General features: G+C 54.3%; 1 protein-coding gene across 1 annotated transcript in view; it reads left to right on the top strand.

Annotated features, from left to right (window-relative positions):
* Window positions 1-21,412, top strand: part of COL23A1 (collagen type XXIII alpha 1 chain) — a 362,273-nt gene that overhangs the window by 282,436 nt on the left and 58,425 nt on the right. Inside the window, exon 3 of the mRNA XM_015141597.3 lies at window positions 7,646-7,690. Within this exon, the coding sequence (XP_014997083.3) occupies window positions 7,646-7,690 (45 nt within the window). The remainder of the gene's footprint in view (window positions 1-7,645; window positions 7,691-21,412) is intronic.

Below are 21,412 nucleotides of genomic sequence, written 5' to 3'. Positions count from 1 at the left end.
ATTGTCCACATTGGAGGCCCCCCATGAATGTGAGATTGGGGCCACCCACCACCCCCGCCCCTCCTGACAGGGCCCTATTCATTCATCCACCAAATGGCACCATGTCCAAGCCAGCTTACCAGGGCTGGTCACTGGGTTCATCGGGGTCTGTCACCAGCCTGGACAATAACCATTGTTCCAAACAAACATGACGAAGACCATGGCGATGCCTTAAAACCCCAGCAGCCTGTGGTGTTGGCTTTCCAGACTGCTTCAGGACCTTCCAACAAGCAGCAGGACCCAGTGCTGTTCGGCTCCCGGTTCAGCATGGCAGATGGTGGAAGATGACTCTGGGGGGACATAAGCAGCTTCAGAATGAACTGTATTTGTTGAGAAAGAGGCTGTGATTTCAACTCCTGGGGGACCACAGTGCCCATAGCCCTGGCTGAGCCAGAGTAAGCTGGCCAGCCTCTCCGGGTCTCAGTGTCCCCTCCAGGAGCACTAAGGTCCCCAGGCCCACCTTAGAGACACCCACCAGGACACACCTACTCCTGCACTCCTCCAAGGGACAGAGGACTTTGTGAGGCCAAGCTGGGAATGTGCAGAGAGAACACTCCCTCGTCTGGGCCGTTTTCAGCTCTGAGGTTGGTCTGAGACTCGTAAAACAAATGAAATGGTCTGGGGAGATGTTTTAATGATCTGGTCTTGGAAGCACATATCCAGGGATCTCGACTGCCTTCTCTGCTCAAGGCGCACTCCCTGATGGCCCCGCGGCCCCGGCAATCTCAGAGAGCTCCAGACTGAAGGTCTGGGAGGATTCAGGCCATCTCACCCCACTTCCTCCCAGAGTTCTGGGAAGAGGATCATAGAAAGGGGCTTCCAGTGGTGCTGAGAAGGACCAGGTCTGAAGGGACACTCGACACGTAGTGGGATGAGAAAAACTTGGCCATGGTCACGGTGGAAATCACACACACATGTTCAGGGGACAGACTCTGAAGTCAGGTTCCAATCCCAGTTCTGCCATTTCCCCACTGTGTGACCTTGGGGACGCCACCCTCTGTGACTCCACAGTGCCAGGCCCCTCACATGGGACACTCTGCTGTGGCTGTCTGCATGGCTGCCAGCAGCATCCCCACAGCCTCCATCAGGCCAGCCGGGCTCACAGCCTCGCTCAGGGGTAGTTTGTTTTGTTTTCTTTAATTGCGATAAAATACACATACCAGCCGGGCACGGTGGCTCACGCCTGTAATCCCAGCACTGTGGGAGGCCAAGGTGGGCGGATCACCAAGTCAGGAGTTCAAGACCAGCCTAGCCAACATGGTGAAACCCCGTCTCTACTAAAAATACAAAAAATTATCTGGTGTGGTTGCAGGCACCTGTAATCCCAGCTACTCGGGAGGCTGAGGCAGGAGATTGGCTTAAACCCGGGAGGCGGAGCTTGCAGTGAGCCGAGATCGCGCCACTGCACTCCAGCCTGGGCAACAGTGTGAGACTCTGTCTCTGAAAAAAAAAGAAAAAAAAATACACATACCATAAAATTTCCCATCTTAACCATTCTTAAGTGTACAGTTCAGCGGCATTAAGTATGTTCACGTTGTCACGCAACCATCACCACCACCATCCCTCTCCGGAACTCTTTTCAGGTTGCGAAACGGAGTCTCTGGACCCACCAAACACCGAGCTCCCAGCCTCGCCTCCCCTCGCCCAGCCCGCCGATGGCACCCACCATTCCACCTTCTGCCCCTGTGAATCTGACGGCTGCAGGAGCCTCCAGAAGTGGAGACATTCCGTATTTATCTTTCTGTGTCTGGCTTACTTCACGTTGCGTGGCGTCCTCCAGGCCCATCCGTGCTGCACCTTGCGCCAGGAACTCCTTCCCCTCTGGGGCTGACTCACATCCCGCTATATCGGTGTGTGTCTTGTTCGCTCATTCTTCTGTCCACCGACGCTTGTGTTGCTTCCACCTTTTGGCTATCGCGCCTGGTAGTAATTCTTGACTTCTCTGGGCCTCAGTTCTCCTGGTCTCTAGGAAGAAAAGAGTAGAGAGAAACAAAAGCACTTTACAGAGGGTTGTATGGATTCCATGAACCCCCTGTCCTCAGGTGCTGGCCGAAGGGGAGGACCAGGGTCGGGGCTGAGGGTGGAGCAACCGGTCAGGAGCCCACAGGAAATAGCCAGGCCAGTAGGGGGAGAGGGAGAGGCCTGAGCAGGCTGTCCCCAGTGCGGCTGAGGTGGGGGGCTGCAGGCTTGTGAAGGGACCTTGATAAGACAGGCGTTGCTGGAGGGGACGTCCTCGGGGAAGGAGGTTCCTGGAGGGCTGGGTGGGGGGAACCACTCAGCCAAATCCCTGTTGCTTGGGCCTCAGAGGAAGCCTGTTGGGGTTTGAGGGCCCCCTTTGGAGTTGATCAATGGCGCGAGTTCTCCATCCCAACCAGAGATGAGATTTGTATGAGTTAGAAATGGTTTCATTTTGTCTGGCCTCGAACAGCGCTGAGAAAGCCGTGGGCCTCCCTGGAGTTATCTACTGTGCTGATGCTGCTCTCAGACTTCCAGAGTCATTGGGCAGCGAGCTGGAGGCCTCACTGGCTTGTGCTGGACCGGGCACCTTGAAATGTCATTGAGAAACCTCATGTCCAGAGAGCTCAGCCTCTGCATTCTCATCCCGAGGTTCACAGCCGGGCAGTGATTAGGGACACGGAAAAGCTCCCGGAGCTTTTCTTGCCTACAGAGTTCCTGAGGTGGAATCACTGTGTCTCCAGCTTCACCCACCTGGGGACTCGTAAGAACCAGTTACGCGGTGGCTCAGGCCTCTAATCCCAACACTATGGGAGGCCGTGGCGAGATAATCACTTGAGCCCAGAAGTTTGAAGCTGTAGTGAGCTGTCATCACGCCACTACAGCCTGGGCAACAGAGTGAGAGCCCAACACACACACACACACAAAGAAAAGAACCCACTTACATTAAAGCCCTGCATTTTAATGACCCAGAGGCCTCTGCAGCTTGGGGTCCCAAAGAAGCACCCCGTTTGTAGCCCGGGCTGGTGCGTCTGCTGCCAGCTCGTCTGGTTCATGATTCCACAAGGCAGGTGTAGTTACCACCACTCGCAAACCTCTGTCCTCCTGAGTCGGAAACTCTAAGGTTCAATGAGGTTGAGTCAGTTGCTCAGAAGACACAGCTTCCCCACCAGTCAGGTTCTTCCGCTCCTGCTCTGGCACACCCCTCGCCCCAGCCTCTGAAAGGAAGTTTTGCAAATGCCACTGTGGTGGCACCCACGGTGAAATACCGTCGTTCCCCAGCAGCCAGCCCCTAGCTCAGAGCTGTGTGGGTCCCATGCAGAGTGGGGGACAATGGCCTTCTCCCAGCCCAGGGTGGTCTTCAGCGCTAGACCCTCCAGCTGGGGCAAGTTTTCCAGCAGCATCCTTAGGCAAGACCCGTCCTATCCCTTGCAGCCTCCGTTCCCCTTCTCCACATGAGCAGATCAATCAAGACAGACTCCCAGTGCCTTCCTGAGCGTCTGAGTCTCAGGCAGCAGGAGGGAAGTTTCTTCTACTTGTAGAAAAGAAGAAAAACAAGAAACAAGGGAAAACTCTGGGGCCAATCACCTGGCCACAGGCGTGGTTTTGCTTGTTGGAGCCAGGTCTGAGCTGCAGCCAAGCTGGCCCTGCTCTTCCAGGGGGTGGGGCAATCTCCTGCACACCAGGCCCAGATGCCCTGGGGCACAGCCAGTCCCGGCAAAGGGACCACAGCCCCAGGGGAACGGCCTCCCTCATCACCAAGGCCACCTGCCCGGTGGCTCAGCATGTGGGGCACAACTGTCCTTGCACTTGGGAGCCACAGACTATGAAGGCATCCAGGAAGCTCCAGCAACGCAGCGTTAGGCAGGTCCCTTCACCTGGCTTAGCCCCAGAGTTCTCATCTGTGCAGGGAACACTAGCCCCTTCCTCAGAGAACTGGCAGGGCAGAGGTGAGCCTGCTGGGTGGGCACGGGGGGTCCTGGAGGAAAAGGGTCGCAAGTTCATGCTCACTGGGTGAGCAGCCGGCTTGGCACCCCGTAGATGCTGAACCCAGGTCACTGCCCGCGCTCTCAGCACCTGATAGTCCAGAGACTCAGGAACGGCTGTCCGTCCTGCCCCCACTCCTGCGGCTCCTGCAGTCCAGTCTCCAAGCCCGCCTGGCCTCTCTGTTGGTGAAAGCAGCAGCGTGGGAGCCCACGGTCAGCAGGAAGCCCAGCTCCAGCACACGCGCCCTCTCCCAGGGCCTCACCGCCTGTCTTGTCGCAGTCGGGGAAAGGAAGGGTGGAAGGCACTGCCTATCTCACTGGCACATGCACGTCAGACCAGGCGGCCCTGTGTCTCTCCTAAGCCCTGGAGCTTGCTGGACTTGCCGTCTTTTCAGGAAAATCCCAGAAGCAGTGAGGAGACCTGAGGCCTCCCTGCCTGTCCCCTCCCTCCCTCTCTCCCTCTCTCTCCCCCTCCCCCCCTCCCTCCCTGTCTCTCTCCTTCCTCCCCTGAACACACGTCACTTGGTCCTGTCGTGTGGTGGGAGCTGGGGACACAGAGTTGCCTGAGATGCAGAGTGCTTACTGCAGGAGCTCCTTTGTGCCAGGAGGGAGAACCGAGCACGGCAGAAAGGGCGAGTGACAGAGTAGGGGACCGAGTGCAGGGGCGGCGTTTGCCTGATGCTGAGAAGGAAGGGGTCCAGGTTGGGGGCTGGGGCAGGATGATGCCCAGGGGGGTCTCTGGCTTGGCTGCTTGGGTGCTGCTGGGACCTGCACTTAAGTAACAAGGGAGGCGGGGGGTGCGTGGGAAGTCGGGAGGTGAGTTTGGATTTGGAAGTGGTGCCTCCCCGTGGAGTTGGACATTCAGGTCCAGAGCTCAGAATGAAGGGTAGACCGCTTGTTCACCTGCAGGTTGGCCACATGGTGCCCCCAGCACTGTGCCTGGTTAGGATCAGCCCTCAGGAGTGTGCACGACCAGCTTCATTCTCTCCCTGCAGGAGGACCGTTTCAGTCAGGGTCACATCCAGCCTGCCTGGCCAGCGGCTCATAGGCCCGGCATGCCCAGCAACGCCCCAGTCCTGGCCAGCTCCAGGCCTGCAGGGAGCACCGCCCAGTCACACTGGGAGGCAGGCCCCCTACCCTGCCTGGGCAGCTGTCCACCCTGCCAGCATCCCTCCCCATCGAGCTCTGCCTAACCGTGCCACCCAGGAGAGCCACCAGACAAATCCATTAGTTCAGTCACCCCGACGCAGGCAAATGTCCTCATCTGGCTTCAGTTACCCAGACAGAGAACTTCCTGGTCGTACCAGTGGTGCCCGTCAGGAAAGCACAGTGCTGCTTTGCCTTGGATCTAGCAGAGTCTGGCTTCTTCTCCCACTCATGGCCCCTTTCCTGCTGTGCCCCACATTCTGCCTGTGGCCCGGGGCCCGCAGCTTCGCTGAGCTGAGCACAACCTGAGGCCTGGCAAGAGCCCCGAAGCTTTGTGGGTGGCCACTGGGCCTTCTTCCTCCTACAGCCAGAGGAACACGGTGCTGCGTGTGCTGGGGGGTTCCCATTCCCACACATCGCTCTCATTGAAAACAGGCCCAGAGAGGAGGAAAGGCCCCCCGAGGGTGCTGACCTGCCCCCCAAACCTGGGGCTTAGTTAATACCCAGGGCCAGTCATCCGGTGTGACTGGCTCTGGAAGTTCCCAGGCACCATCAGCCCCGCACAGGCCACTCACTGGGGAGGAGATCAAGGCAGGTGTTTCGGCCACAACGGGTCTGAGATGCTGGTGGGACAAGCACGTGGAGATAGGAAGGTAATTGCGTCCAGTGTGGGTGTCGCAGGCCTCAGCCGAGAGCGTGGGCCTGGAGATGCCTCCTAAGCTATAAACCCACACAGTATAAGGAGCTGTTGTCTGTTCTGGGGGTCCCGGAATCCTGGCCTTGCCAGCTCCACACAGCCCCTGGCAATTCCAGCGTAAACCCCAAATTCAGGGTCTGTGTCCAGGATGGGAGAAACCAAGGGCTACGTCCCTGGCATGCGTTTTTGCCCTCAAAACACAGGGAAGCAAGAAGTAACATGTTTTCATTTTTAAATTTTTGTTTAACCATCCTCACCTCAAGTCTCCAGTCCATGAAGCTGGTAAGAAATTCAGTCTCGCCTGACCCCTGGGCCTGCAAAGCTTTTGGCGTGTAGTGTAGCACGGAGGGCCCCTCTCCCCTGAAGGGATCTCTTCTCTCTGTTTCTCAGAAACTGGCCCTCCCTCCTCCCCTTCCCTTAACAAAAGTCGGGAAACACCTCCCACAAGACACACAGACACAAACCTGCATACACAGACACACACACTCACATGCACACAGACACAAACCTACATACACAGACACACACACAGAAACAGAGACACACACAGACACATGCACAGACACACACAGAAACACAGACACACACACAGACACTCCCATGCACACAGACACAGACCTGCATACACAGACACACACAGACACAACCCTACGTACACAGACACACACACAGAAACACAGACACACACTCACATGCACACAGACACTCATAGAGACACACAGACACACATGCACAGACACACACACTTATTTTTCCATCCTGCCACAGGCGCGATCGGGGCCAGTCTCCTGCATGTCCTTCATGGTTGTTCTGGAAACTAGAGGGGGTTTGACGTTGGCTTTTGCAGGAAAGGGCAGTGCCTTGTCATAGGGTCACAGCCTGTCCCACTGTTGCCTCCAGGCCCAGCCCAGAGCCTGGCATGCAGTGGCTGAGCAAGACGTATCAAATGCCATTTACACATTGCAATCTTGTACCTGCACCCAACTTCGCTGAAACAGGGGCGAGAAGGGGTGCCGGGAAGGATGGCAGCGAGCGCCACAGAGGTGAGGGGAGGGAGAGGGAGGCCTCAGACCTCTGCTGCCACGGCCAGAGCCAAAGCACCTCCTTCAGCGTTGAGGTCACTCTGGTCTCGGGGCCTGACGTGGGCAAAGGGCTAGAGGCGGAGGTCGCGGGGTCTGCACCGTAAATTCAGAAGGGCTTACGGTGCGCGGATGGAGGACGGATGTGGACGGGAAGCCCCAAAGGCAACTGAGCAGCTCCCTGGCTCTGGGGAAGGAGGAGCTGGAGGCCCCAGCGAGTGGCGAGGACTGCGGGCGGATCGCGTAGCGCCTGTCGTGACTGAATTTCAGCGCTGCGCAGCCGTGACGGCCTCTTCGTTGTGTTGGCTTTGTTGTTTTACTTTAGTGAATGTTCAGAAGCATTTCTCGGGGCTTTCCTAAGATAACCTGCCCTTACTTTCCTCCTAAGTCTGAAGTTTCTCAGCTGCAAATGCGTCTGCCTCAGGAGCATCCCGTGGGAATCTTTGTGATTGAGGGAGGGCTTAGGAATGACCAAGTGAACCAATGATTAAATAACAGAATGGGTGCGTGGGGCATGAGGGATGCGGCCAGCTCGGGAGGGGGGTTGGCGGAACAGGTGAGGTAGTGGCAGAAGGAAGGGATTTCTCCCCACGCATCTCCCCTCCGCAGCCAGCAGACCCCCTCGGGCAGGCCACTCGCAGAAAGCTGTTGCGAGCAGACCAGTGGATGGGCGGGGCATGCCCCACGCAGCCAAGTCCCCTGGCTTCCCTTCTCAGTGAATGCATTCTTGTTTTCCTGTCTAGGGCCCCCTGGACGGCGCGGCAAGCCTGGGAGAAGAGGCGACCCTGGTGAGTCCCAGCTTTTCTCAGCACCTGAGTGGAGGCTTGGAAGCCACCATGGCCCCAGGCTCTGGCTGCACGGCCTGCCCACCTGCTTCCCCACCCTGATTCATGCCTTGGCCCTGGGCAGGTGCTCCTCCCCCTTCCAAGTCCAGCCGCTGTTTCCTGAGGCCACAGCACCCACTACTGCCTTTCCCGGGCTTCTTGGCATTCACAGTTCCAGGACTGTCCCCTCTCCCCCAGACATCCCCTGAATCTCATTGTTGGCCTTGAGCACTTCGGCCCCTAGTCTCGCACTCCAGAGCAGCCCCCCTCTCTGAGGCAGAAGGTGATGACTCCGCCAGCCACGACCTCCCCCATGGGTCCTTCAGCACAACCCGGTTCTTCTGTGGGTTTCATCCCTCCCCAGATGTGGCCTGTCCTTCCTTGGCGGAGCCGCCAGGAGGAGACTCCCCCCCCTCCCTTCCCTGCAGTCTGCAGAGGCACCTGTGTTCTCCACCCTTCCTTCCTGCTGCCTCTGCTTCACCCAGAACACCCCCTGCTCATCCCCATCACCCAGAACCCCCCCGCCCGTCCCCATCACCCAGAACTCCCCTGCCCGTCCCCATCACCCAGAACACCCCCTGCTCATCCCCATCACCCAGAACCCCCCCGCCCGTCCCCATCACCCAGAACACCCCCTGCCTGTCCCCATCGCCCAGAACTCCCCTGCCCCGTCCCCATCACCCAGAACCCCCCCCGCCCATCCCCATCACCCAGAACCCCCCCTGCCCGTCCCCATCACCCAGAACTCCCCTGCCCGTCCCCATCACCCAGAACCCCCCTGCCCGTCCCCATCACCCAGAACCCCCCCTGCCCGTCCCCATCACCCAGAACCCCCCTGCCCATCCCCATCATCCAGAACTCCCCCAGCTCATCCCCATCACCCAGAACCCCCCTGCCCATCCCCATCACCCAGAACTCCCCTACCCCCATCACCCAGAACCCCCCCCGCCCGTCCCCATCACCCAGAACCCCCCCACCCCGTCCCCATCACCCAGAACCCCCCCCCGCCCAGTCCTCATCACCCAGAACTCCCCCCGCCCAGTCCTCATCACCCAGAACCCCCCCCGCTCATCCCCATCACCCAGAACCCCCCCGCCCGTCCCCATCACCCAGAACCCCCCCGCCCCGGCCCCATCACCCAGAACCCCCCCCGCCCCGTCCCCATCACCCAGAACTCCCCCCGCCCGTCCCCATCACCCAGAACCCCCCCCGCCCGTCCCCATCACCCAGAACCCCCCCCGCCCGTCCCCATCACCCACAACTCCCCCCGCCCGTCCCCATCACCCAGAACTCCCCCCGCCCGTCCCCATCACCCAGAAGCCCCCCTGCCCGTCCCCATCACCCAGAACCCCCCCCGCCCGTCCCCATCACCCAGAACCCCCCCCTGCCCGTCCCCATCACCCAGAACCCCCCCGCCCGTCCCCATCACCCAGAACCCCCCCCGCCCATCCCCATCACCCAGAACTCCCCCCGCCCAGTCCTCATCACCCAGAACTCCCCCCTGCTTGTCCCCATCACCCAGAACCCCCCCGCCCGTCCCCATCACCCAGAACCCCCCCCGCCCAGTCCTCATCACCCAGAACTCCCCCCGCCCAGTGCTCATCACCCAGAACCCCCCCCGCTCATCCCCATCACCCAGAACCCCCCCGCCCCGTCCCCATCACCCAGAACTCCCCCCGCCCAGTCCTCATCACCCAGAACCCCCCCGTCCCCATCACCCAGAACCCCCCCCGCCCCGTCCCCATCACCCAGAACTCCCCCCGCCCGTCCCCATCACCCAGAACCCCCCCCTGCCCGTCCCCATCACCCAGAACCCCCCCTGCCCATCCCCATCACCCAGAACCCCCCCTGCCCGTCCCCATCACCCAGAACCCCCCCGCCCGTCCCCATCACCCAGAACTCCCCTGCCCGTCCCCATCACCCAGAACCCCCCCCGCCCGTCCCCATCACCCAGAACCCCCCTGCCCGTCCCCATCACCCAGAACTCCCCCCGCCCCGTCCCCATTACCCAGAACCCCCCTGCCCATCCCCATCACCCAGAACTCCCCCCGCCCAGTCCTCATCACCCAGAACCCCCCCGTCCCCATCACCCAGAACCCCCCGCCCCATCCCCATCACCCAGAACCCCCCCCTGCCCGTCCCCATCACCCAGAACCCCCCCGCCCCGTCCCCATCACCCAGAACCCCCCCCGCCCCGTCCCCATCACCCAGAACCCCCCCGCCCCGTCCCCATCACCCAGAACCCCCCCCGCCCATCCCCATCACCCAGAACCCCCCCGCCCCGTCCCCATCACCCAGAACCCCCCCGCCCCGTCCCCATCACCCAGAAACCCCCCGCCCGTCCCCCTCACCCAGAACCCCCCCGCCCTGTGCCCATCACCCAGAACCCCCCCGCCCCGTCCCCATCACCCAGAACCCCCCCCGCCCCGTCCCCATCACCCAGAACCCCCCCCGCCCCGTCCCCATCACCCAGAACCCCCCCGCCCATCCCCATCACCCAGAACCCCCCCGCCCCATCCCCATCACCCAGAACCCCCCCCGCCCCGTCCCCATCACCCAGAACCCCCCTGCCCGTCCCTATCACCCAGAACCCCCCTGCCCAGTCCCCAGCAGTTTTCCTCCTTCACCCAGGGACTCGTCCCTAAGCCCCTCTGACATCATCTTCGCTACAGTCATGCTCAGCTCTGATGGCCACCTCTGATGGCCACTCCGGAGGCTTTGCTGTCTTTCTCTTTCTTGACCCCCACCCTTGGCCACTCCCCATGCCGGGCAGTCCCGGGTGTCTCGGCTACGCTTCCCACCTCATCTGTGACCTTGGCTCCTTTGCCATTCTCACAGGACCCACCTGCCCTGTGAATGAATCTTCCCTGGCCCTCTCCTCTCCTCTCTCCCACAGTCTCCCACTCTTGTGATGCTGACCATGTCCTCTCCCTGCCTCCAGCCACATCCTCCCCACTGGGTCCCCGAGGTTGGACATTGCCCTGCTAAAGCCAGCATCTCCCCCAGCTTTCTTCCCTGGGCTTCCCCATCGCAGGGAGGTGGCATCTAGCCACATGCTTCCCTGTGTAGACACCTGGCTCCATCCTCGATCCCTTCCCTGCCCACGCCAAGTCCTCGTGAGCCTTCTCCGCCATGGCTTGGATCCGTGTCCTCTTCTCTGTTCTCACCGCCGTGGCCTCCTGCAGCTCTCATCGCCCCCAACGCCATGCCCCCACCTCCAGCCTCACCGTGGATGTCCAGGGCCCTCCAGCTTCTGAGCCTTCACTCTTACGTCTTCCTGCACCCAGAACATCTCCTCTACCTGGACTCCCACCCCAAGATCATTACCCTTTGTCCTTTAAGCCCAGCTCAAGCATCTCCTCCAAAAACACCTCTAACCGTTTTGTCCAAGAGGTGTCGCCCAGCACTTAGCAGAGGCAGCCCCCAGGCATGTAAATGCAGGGAACAGCGAATGAATGAATGCCCCGCCCCTAAGCAACGTCACAAGGTGGCCGTGGGGACGAAGCCAGGCCAGCTCACCACCAGGAGGACCCCAGGCTAACTGGACCCAAGAGGAGGCAGTGGCAGGTTTTCTCCAGGCCTCAGACTCTTCTCCCTGGAGCTGGGCACAGGCTTTCTGCCCCCTCGTTCCACTGGGTTTGCCCTCCAGATACACTCCTTAGCACTCCCTGGCAGGAAGCACCCTTCGTGTCTCTTTCTGCCTTGACTTCTGGAAGCTGAAGCCTGTTTTGCGTTCAGTAGCTGGAGCTTCCTTTAGCTTCTGTGTGTAATCACCCCAGACCCTGCCAAATACACACTTTATTACTCCGTTCTTATTTTCACCCTTGTAAAAGGTTTTATTGCCTTTTATTATAAGTTCCTGACATGATTTTTGGAAGGAGATGAGGAACACAGAGTCACTTTTTTAGGGCAAAGTATGATATCATTCAGCTTGCTTCAAACTCCGTTTAACTTATGACTCGACTTTAAAACAACCTCAAAGTCAAGGAAAGACAGACCCAGTGGGTCCCTGGCCCTGTGCTGGACTCTTTCAAGTCCTTTATCTCGTGCGATCCTCAGAGCACTGCAGGATAAAGAATATGTTATTATACCCACTTGCTGATGAGGAAACTGAGGCTCCAAGGGGTACAGTACCTTGCCAGAGGCCAGCTGCTGGCCAAGGGGTGGGCGGGATCCCACCCCCTCGTTGTTTTTCCTGGGCGGTGTCCCGATCGTCTGCCTATCCAAAAACAGTGAGCTGCACAGAACAGATGTGCCTCTCTGATTGGCTTGGCTGGGCCTTGAGTTTCTTTCTTGATAGTTACACACATACGCACATCCCGGCTTTTTCCCTTCCCTTGTATAAAGAGGCCTTTTTCCTGTGTCCCTTGGGAGAAAGGCTTTTTTTTTTTTTTTTTTTTTTGGAGACAGAGTCGCTTAGTCACTCAGGCTGGAGTGCAGTGGCACAATCTCAGCTCACAGCAGCCTCTGCTTCCCAGATCCAAGTGATTCTCGTGCCTCAGCCACCTGAGTAGCTGGATTACAGGCATGCGTCACCATGCCCAGCTAATTTTTGTATTTTTAGTAGAGATGGCGGGATTTCACCATGTTGGCCAGGCGGGTCTCGAACTCCTGGCCTCAGGTGATCCGCCCGCCTTGGCCTTCCAAAGTGTTGGGATTGTAGGCATGAGCCACCGCACCAGCAGAGAAAGGCTGTTTTTGCCAGGTAGGGCAGTGCCTGGCTGGGATGCCTTCCTGAGGCTGCTGCAGACCTGCAGATGGGGTGATTCTGCCTTCAGGGCAGGGGCCTCCCTAGCTCCGAGTAGGAGCTCCACAGTCCTGCAGTGTTTCTATGTCTCTATCTGAAATGGAATGGATTTCCCACCTTCCCCTGGCTGGCTTCTTAGCTGGAGAATCCCAGAACTGCGCCTGCACTCTGGGGTCCCCTTTCTTTCTAAGGGCCTTGGGCAGGATCCTCTCTCCTCCCAGACCCTCCTATCCTCAAGAGTGTCTGTCACTCTCCCCTGCTCCCACAGCACTAGATACCTCCCTCCATCTCAGCGCTTCCCACACCTGGGGCGGTGGCCTGGTCTGCGGAGTTGTCCTGCTTCTCCACCAAAGCATGGGCTCCTCAGGGCAGGGCCTGGGCTAGGCCCCCACTCAGGAGATGGTCCATAAATGCTTATTGATGGGAAGGAGGAGAGAAGGGAGAGAGAAAGAGGGCCTTGCGGACAAAAGAGGAACACAGTTCGGAGACTGCTTGGCCAGTGCCTACACAAACCTACAGAGACAAACGGAGGCACTGCCAGCTCTCCACAGCTGCTAGCCTTGCATCGGCGCTTTCCATGCTAGGGTCTTTTACTTGCCCTGTCCCCAAGAAACTCTTTCTAAAAAGCCAGTGGAAGAAGCACTTCTGGAATGGTGGAGCGAGGAACTCTGAAGATCTCCTCCATAAAGGAGCAAAAACAATGGAGAAGACTGACCTTTTCAGAACTCTGGAAACGAACAAAAGTTTTGCAGCAGCCCAAGAAATGTTTATTCAGGAAATATCTGAATCTTGCTATTAATAAGAACAGTGAGATTTGTAGCATTTTAATGTTCTCTCTCAAGCTCCATGGTAGCCTTCAAAAACAGCTTTAAAAACCGTGCATGGTGCACCCCTGTAATCCCAGCACTTTGGGAGGCCAAGGCAGGTGGATTGCTTGAGGCCAGGAGTTTGAGACCAGCCTGGCCAACATGATGAAACCCCATCCCTACTAAAAATACAAAAATTAGCCAGGCATGGTGGTACATACCTGTAGTCCCAGCTGCTCAGAGGCTGAGGCACAAGAATCGCTTGAACCCAGGAGGCAGAGGTTGCAGTGAGCTGAGGTTGTGCCACTGCACTCCAGCCTGGGCAACAGAGCTAGACTCTGTCTCAAAAAACAAACAAGCAAAAAAAAAAAAAAAAAACACACACACACGCACAACCCAGCAATGTCACAACCACGTACTTGTTTGTGAAAACTAGCAACCGCTGGAGGAAGCAGAACAGGTTGGAAGCTTGCAAATGCCCATCCCCAGAGAGCTGCCACTATTTGACTTGTCAGGCAGCTCCGTGGAAAAGTACCATGCTCAAGGCTTGTCTCTAGGTGGCCTATGCACAGCGCGCTCAGAAGGAAGAGCCCTGTCCCCAGGTTGCTTAACAAAAATAATCAGCAGCAGTTGTTGACCATTGAAGCTGCTCGAGGTGATAACACCAATGGATGACTTGAAAACTTAAAATAGGCCAGGCGCAGTGGCTCACGCCTGTAATCCCGGCACTTTGGGAGGCCGAGACGGGCGGATCACGAGGTCAGGAGATCGAGACCATCCTGGCTAACACGGTGAAACCCCATCTCTACTAAAAATACAAAAAATTAGCCGGGCGTGGTGGCGGCACCTGTAGTCCCAGCTACTCGGAGGCTGAGGCAGGAGGATTGCTTGAGCCCAGGAGGTGGAGCTTGCAGTGAGCCAAGATCATGCCACTGCACTCCAGCCTGGGCGACAGAGCGAGACTCCGTCTCAAAAAAAAAAAAAAAAAAAAAAAGAAAAGAAAACTTAAAATAAAAATATAGGGAATGAGATATTCAGAGGAGCTTTGAAAAGCTCCAGCTTATTCTTGGGTATGTGGAAGGCACATGCATGTGCAGGGCTCTGTACATGTCCATTAAAAACCTGTCTTAGAGCCCCACTCTCACAAAGTACCATAACTGAAATGAAAATTCAGTAGAGGGCTTCAACAGTAGATTTGGGCCAACAGAAGAAAGAATCAGAACTTGCACATAGGTCAGTTGATATCATCCAGCCTAAGGAACAGAAGGAAAAAAGAATGAAGGAAAATGAACAGAGCCTCAAAGACACTATCAAGTGTCCCAACATACACATAATGGTAGTCCCAGAAGGAGAGAAGAGAGAGAAAGAAACAAAGGAATATTTGAAAAAAATGGCCAAATCTTCTTAATTTTAAAGAAAACCATGAATCTACTCATCTAAGCTCAACAAACTCCAAGGATGATAAACTCAAAGAGATACATACCTAAGCGCATCATAGTTGCACTGCTAAAAGCCAAAAAAAAAAAAAAAAAAAAAAGAGTGAATCTTGGCCAGGCATGGTGGCTCACACCTGTAATCCCAGCACTTTGGGAGGCCAACACAGGAGGATCACATGAGGTCAGGAGTTCAAGACCAGCCTGGCCAAGGTGGTGAAATCCCGTCTCTACTAAAAAAAAAGAAAAAATATATATAAAAGTTAGCCAGGCATGGTGGCACGTGCCTGTAGTCCCAGCTACTCAGGAGGCTGAGGCACGAGAATCTCTTGAACCTGGGAGGCGGAGGTCACAGTTACCCAAGATCATGCCACTGCACTCCAGCCTGGACAACACAGTGAGACTCTGTCTCAAAAAAAAAAAATATTGAAAGCATCATCAGAGAAATAGCATATCACTGTACAAAAAAAAAAAAAGAAAGAAAGAAAAAAAGAAATAGCATATCACAGAAAAGGGATGCTCAATAATACTAATAGCTGGTGTCTCATCAGAAACCATGAAAGCCAAAAGGCAGCAGTAGGATGACATTTTCAATAAGTGGCAAAAGGAAAAAAAACTATCAACAAAGAAATCTATACCTGGCAAAAGTATCTTTGAAAATTGAGGCCAGGCGCAGTGGTTCACGCCTGTAATCCCAGCACTTTGGGAGGCCGAGGCGGGTGGATCACGAGGTCAGGAGTTCAAGACCAGCCTGGCCAAGATGGTGAAACCCCATCTCTACTAAAAAAAAAAAAAAGAAAAAATACAAAAAATTAGCCAGGCATGGTGGCACGCACGCGCCTGTAATCCCAGCTACTGTGGAGTCTGAGGCAGAGAATTGCTTAAACCTGGAGGGGCGGAGGTTGCAGTGAGCCGAGATCATGCCACTGCATTCCAGCCTGGGCGACAGAGCAAGATTCTGTCTCAGAAAAGAAAAGAAAATTGAAGGAGAGTAGCCAGGTGCGGTGGCTCATGCCTGCAATCCCAGCACTTTGGGAGACCGAGGCGGGCGGATCACCTGAGGTCAGGAGTTCTAGACCAACCTGGTCAACATAGTGAAGCCCCCTCTCTACTAATAATACAAAAATTAGCTTGGTGTGGTAGTGCGTGCCTGTAATCTCAGCTACTCGAGAGGCTGAGGCAGGAGAATCGCTTGAACCCAGGAGGCAGAGGTTGCAGTAAACTGAGATCGTGCCACTGCACTCCAGCCTGGGCGACAAAGCCAGTCTTGGTCTCAAATAAAAATAAACTAGAAAAATAAGAGCAAACTTAACCCAAAGCAAGCAAAAGAAAGAAAATCATAAAATCAGGGTGAAAAGAAATGAAATGGAAAATAGAAAAACAGTAGAGAAAATCAGCATAACCAGAAGTTGATTCTTTGAGGAGATCAACAAAACTGACAAACCTTTAACTAGACTGACTAAGAAAAACAGTGGAGTCTCAAATTACCAAGATCAGGGCTGAAAGAAGGTACATAACTAGCAACCGTAAAAAATGAAAAGGATTAAAAGGAAACACTTCTAACGATTGTATGCCTACAAATTAGATAACATAGGCGAAATGGACACATTCCTGGAAAGACACAACTGCCAAAACTGACTCAAGAAGAAGTCAAAAATCTGAATAGACCTGTAACAAAGAGAAAGATTCAATCAGTGATCAAAAAACGTTTACAAAGAAAAGCCCAGAATCAGATGGCTTCACTGATGAATTCTAACAAACACTTGAAGAATTAATAACAATCTTTCCCAAACCCTTTAAAAAATAGAAAGGGAGAGAACACTTCTCAACTCATTCTGAAGCAAGATTAACTCTGATACCAAAACTAGACAAAGACATCACAAAAAAAGAAACTATAGACCAATGTCTTTTATGAACACAGACATAAAAATCCTCAACAATACAAGCAAAGGAATCCAGCAAAAGGGTTATAAACCGAGTGGGATTTGACACAAAAATGCAATGTTGGTTTAACATCCAAAATCAATCAATGCAGTACATCATATTATTGAATAAGAGATAAAAACCACATGATCGTCTCAGTAACTGCAGATAAAGCATTTGATGAAATCCACAACTTGTCATTATTTTAAAAAACCGACTCAGGCTAGGCACAATGGCTCACTTTGTAATCCCAGCACTTTGGGAGGCCAAGGCGGGCAAATCACTTGAGGTCAAGAGTTCGAGACCAGCCTGGCCAACGTGGTGAAACCCCATCTGTACTAAAAATACAAAAATTAGCTGGGTGTGATGGTGCATGCCTGTAGTCACAGCTACTCGGGAGGACAAAGCAGGAGAATCGCTTGAACCTGGGAGGCAAAGGTTGCGGTGAACTAAGATCGCACCTTTGTACTCCAGCCTGGGTGACAGAGCGAGACTCCATCATTAAATAAATAAATAAATAAATAAATATCTACTCAACAAATCAAGAATTTAAAAACAAACTTCCTCAACTTGATAAAGGGCATCTATGAAAAACCCACAGCTAACTAATAGCATACTTAATGGTGAAAGACTGAACAATTTACCCCTGATATCAGGAACATGACAAGGATGTTCACTCCTCTGCTACTACTATTTAACTTTGTGTTGAAGCTTTTAGCAAGGACAATTAAGCAAAAAGGAGACATTAAAGACATTCATAAGGGAAAAGAAGTAAAATGATCTCTATTTGCAGATGACGTGATCTCATGCATAGAACATTCTAAAGAATCCACATCTGGCACGTGTACCCCTGGACTTAAAAGTTAAAGAAAAAATAAATGTTCCCAACCTCGAGTGAAAAAAGATATTCTTTCATATTTTTTCTGAATGTTTACTTTTTACATTTGAATCCTTAATCTATATGGAATTGATTTTTTATATTCGGTTTGAGATACATGTATAATTTCATTTTTCCCCAGTTTAATTTTGGTGAAGTCCAATCTATCAGTTTTTTCTTTTGTACTTTGTGCTTTTGGTGTTATATCTAAGAATCAATTACCTAACTCAAGACCGTGAAGATTTATTCCTATGTTTTATTGTAAGAATTTTATAGTCAAATCAATAGGCTAACTTCCCATCTTAACAACTAGAAAATGAGGCCAGGCATGGTGGCTCACACCTGTAATCCTAGCACTTTGGAAGGCCAAGGCAGGTGAATCACTTGAGGTCAGGAGTTCGAGACTAGCCTGGCCCACTCTGCTCCTTTGGGGAAAAGTCCCTAAAGGTTGTTGTCTTTATTCTGGGAATGGGTTCAGGCTTTTGAGAGCTGGGAGCCAGGGTGCGGCATCTTACCTGAGCTGGCTGAATGGGAGAGGAAGAGAGGCTCAATCAGGACCAGGGAGAGCAGGTCACAGGCAGAGGGGAGGTTAGGAGTCCAGGGGCAACAGAGAGGAGCAGGTGTGGGACTGTGAGCAGGGACAGTGACCCTGGCAGCCTCAGGCCACTGAAGCCAGCCCTCACCTCCTGGTGTGTAGGCCTGGCCCCTGCCAGGCTGTGGGAAATACTCCTCTTGGTTTGTGTTTCAGGAAGGCTGGACACGCCCTTTGGGAAACACTGGAGACATGATTGTTCCCAGAGGGGCTGAGAGCTGAAGGTGGGCGTCGGGGGCTCCCAAGACCACCACGCACCTCTGCTTACCTGGTAACACAGCAAGCAGCTTGCCCACCTGCTCCTAACCCCAGGGGGTGAGTGGGCAAGTTTCCCAGTTTGAGGAATTCTCTTGGGCCACATCCATTCAGCCCAAGAGGCCCCAGAGTCATCAAACCCTCTACTTCATCAGGTGCATTCACCTATTTCCCAGGTCATCTGGCTCTTACTGAATGGCTGCCACATTCCTGACAGCAAAGTCAGTGGAACCATCCTATGCTTGGAACATGCGTTTGAAGGCCGTGCACGGAAGGGCTGGGCCTCGGGGCACCACCTGTGGTCACCTGGAAGCCCTGCAGCCAGCTCACTTTCTAAGCAGGAACCCCTGGCTGGCCTGGACCAGCCCCTCTGTCTCATCCATCGCTCTTGGATGCCCAGCTTGCTTCAGGCCGTACAGTCCATCTCCAGAGGCTGTGGCAGCCACAGCACAGACCTAGTACATGAGGTCAAGTGCAGAAGGCTCCGAAAATGCGATGGCGTCCAGGCGTTCTTGCCCTCATCCATTCAGCAGGTGCTGGCTAAGTGTTTGTGCCTGCCCAGCTCCCATCTGGGCAGCAAGGAGACTGGGCAGATGTGGTCCCTCTCAGGGAAGTGCCTTGCCGGAGACTGACAGAAACAGTCCCCGCCCCACAAGTAAATCATCACTACCGATTGCAACAAACGCGTGGAAGGAAGTAACCAGGGAAAGATGACAGAAACCAGTGCGGGGAGGGTGGGAGGCATCTTTGTCTTTGACATCTCTGTTTTTTGTTTTTGAGATGGAGTCTCACTCTGTTGCCCAGACTGGAATGCAGTGACCTGATCTTGGCTCACTGCAACATCTGCCTCCCAGGTTCAAGCGATTCTCCTGCCTGCCTCCTGAGTAGCTGGGATTACAGGTGCCCACCAACACACCCAGCTAATATTTGTAGTTTTAGTATAGATGGGTTTTCACCATGTTGGCCAGGCTGGTCTCAAACTCCTGACCTCAGGTGATCCACCCTCCTCGGCCTCCCAAAGTGCTGGGATTACAGACATGAGCCACTGCGCCCGACCTTGTCTTTGACATCTTTGGATGTCACCGTTGTAGAAGGTTTGTCCGAGGGAGTGGCAATGGAGCCATGCCATGCCGGCTGCAGGAACATAGCCGCTGTGAATGTCTAAGGCTGAAGGGAGCTGGCAGCTTGGGGAACTGAGAGGGAAGGGTGGAGCAGAGCACTGTGCCCAAGGGCACTGGAGACTGGCAAGGACTGGGCCATGCAGGAAGGCTGGGCCAGGAGTTTTCGTTCCATGTGCCGCGGGAAGCCCTGGAAAGGGGTTGGGCATTTTTTAAATGCCCCTCTGGCTGGTGGGGTTGGGTACCCAGGAGAAGGAGTCAGGTTAGGAGGCTGTGATGATGGTGCTGGCATGAAGCAATGGTAGCCTGGTGACATGGTGCCAGTAGGGCCCAAGAGAAGTGGTGGGCAGTGTGTTTTAAAGTCCTGTAGATGAGCTTGATGTGGCCTCTCCCACTAGCAAGGAGATCAGTCTCCGGAATGCCACCATTCCCACTCTGCCACCCCCTCTGGAGACCATGGATGGTGCCATGGGTTTAGGGTCCTGCGGGACTGCCTCTGGCTGGACTACCGCCTCACCAGCCGGGTGACTCAGACACACCACACACCCTCCCGGGGACCTCAGGGGAAGCTCAGTACACGTTAGAGCTCTTTCTGCCAGAACAGTTTCTCTCTGTTCTGACCTGGGGAAGGTCAGAAGAGGATGTGACCCTGGGCATGGCAGCCTTTCTGGGCCTCAGTTTCCTCATCTGTAAAATGCACCTAGTGAGGTTGAAGCAGGGGTTACATGATGGTCTGGGGAACGCATTCATGGAGCCACCAGTGCATGATGAGTGCTCAGCGAGGGAGCGATGGTTACTCTTACAGCCCCTCGTTCGTCTCGTCTGGGCTGCACCTCACGCCAGTCCCCAGGGCTCTGCTCTCAGGACCTCAGGCTCTCGGAATAATAATCCCAGCCTGAGCTTCCCTGGAGGCAGCTTGGACATGAGTGTGAGGAAAGGCAGCGAAAGCTGGGAGGAGCAGACAAAGACACAGAGCTTTCTCCTGCCACTGTCAAGTTCAAGTGTGTTGACGCTTTTGACTCCGTGAGCCATACACAAATATCCAGTGGTGTGAAGGAGCCCAGGGTGAGAGGTCAGTCTCTCTGCCACTCCTGCCCTCTGGCCATTCAGCCCCCCTACTCAGAAGCAACCCTGATGACCACTTCCTTGCACCCACACCTAGAGATGTCCTGTTTATACAAACAAAGGTCTACAGATCATTTTTACTACATGCCATTCTATACCCTTTTAAAATGCAGCAATACACCCTGGAGATCGTTCCATCTCAGAACTTACAGAACATTACCTTTTTCACGGCTGCATAGTATTCCATTTGCAGCTGTACCATCCTCTATTTAATCAGTTCCATCTGTGCCATTTCTAATACTTTTACTATCTCGACACTTCTGTGATGAGGACTGTTTTTATACCCCTCTCCTTTTACATATGTGATGACATAGCTGCAGAATACATTTCTAGGAGGATAATTGCTGTGGCAATCGGCACATACAGTTTAAATCTTACTAAGTATTGCCAGATCACTCCCTAGAGAGAAGGCTCCAGTTCATCCTCTCACCAGTGTGTAAGGTGACTGTCCTCATTGCCCTTCACACAGTAGGTCATGAGACTTTTTTCATTTCTTTAATCTGATATGATCATAATTCTAACCTTCGCTTCTTTTATTATGAAGATTAGCACTTGTAGCTACAAAAGTTAATCCTCGTTCATAATCCAGATATTTCAAGGCTATTTGTATTTTCTGTTCTGTGACTTCTTCATTCATATCTTTGGGTATATGGTTTCTACTGAGTTGCTGGTGTTTTGAGAGATGTCTTGTAGGAATGTTTTTATGTCAAGGTATCTAGCCTTTGTGACCTGAGTTAGATATATGTCTCCTAGGTTGGCTTTGTTTTTGAGCCAGAGTCTCACGCTGTCACTGAGGCCAGGGTGCAGTGA

This window comes from Macaca mulatta, chromosome 6 (assembly GCF_049350105.2).
Source record: "Macaca mulatta isolate MMU2019108-1 chromosome 6, T2T-MMU8v2.0, whole genome shotgun sequence".
Lineage (NCBI taxonomy): Eukaryota > Metazoa > Chordata > Mammalia > Primates > Cercopithecidae > Macaca > Macaca mulatta.
Note: the sequence above shows the minus strand (reverse complement) of the source record. Positions and strands in the feature narration are given on the sequence as shown.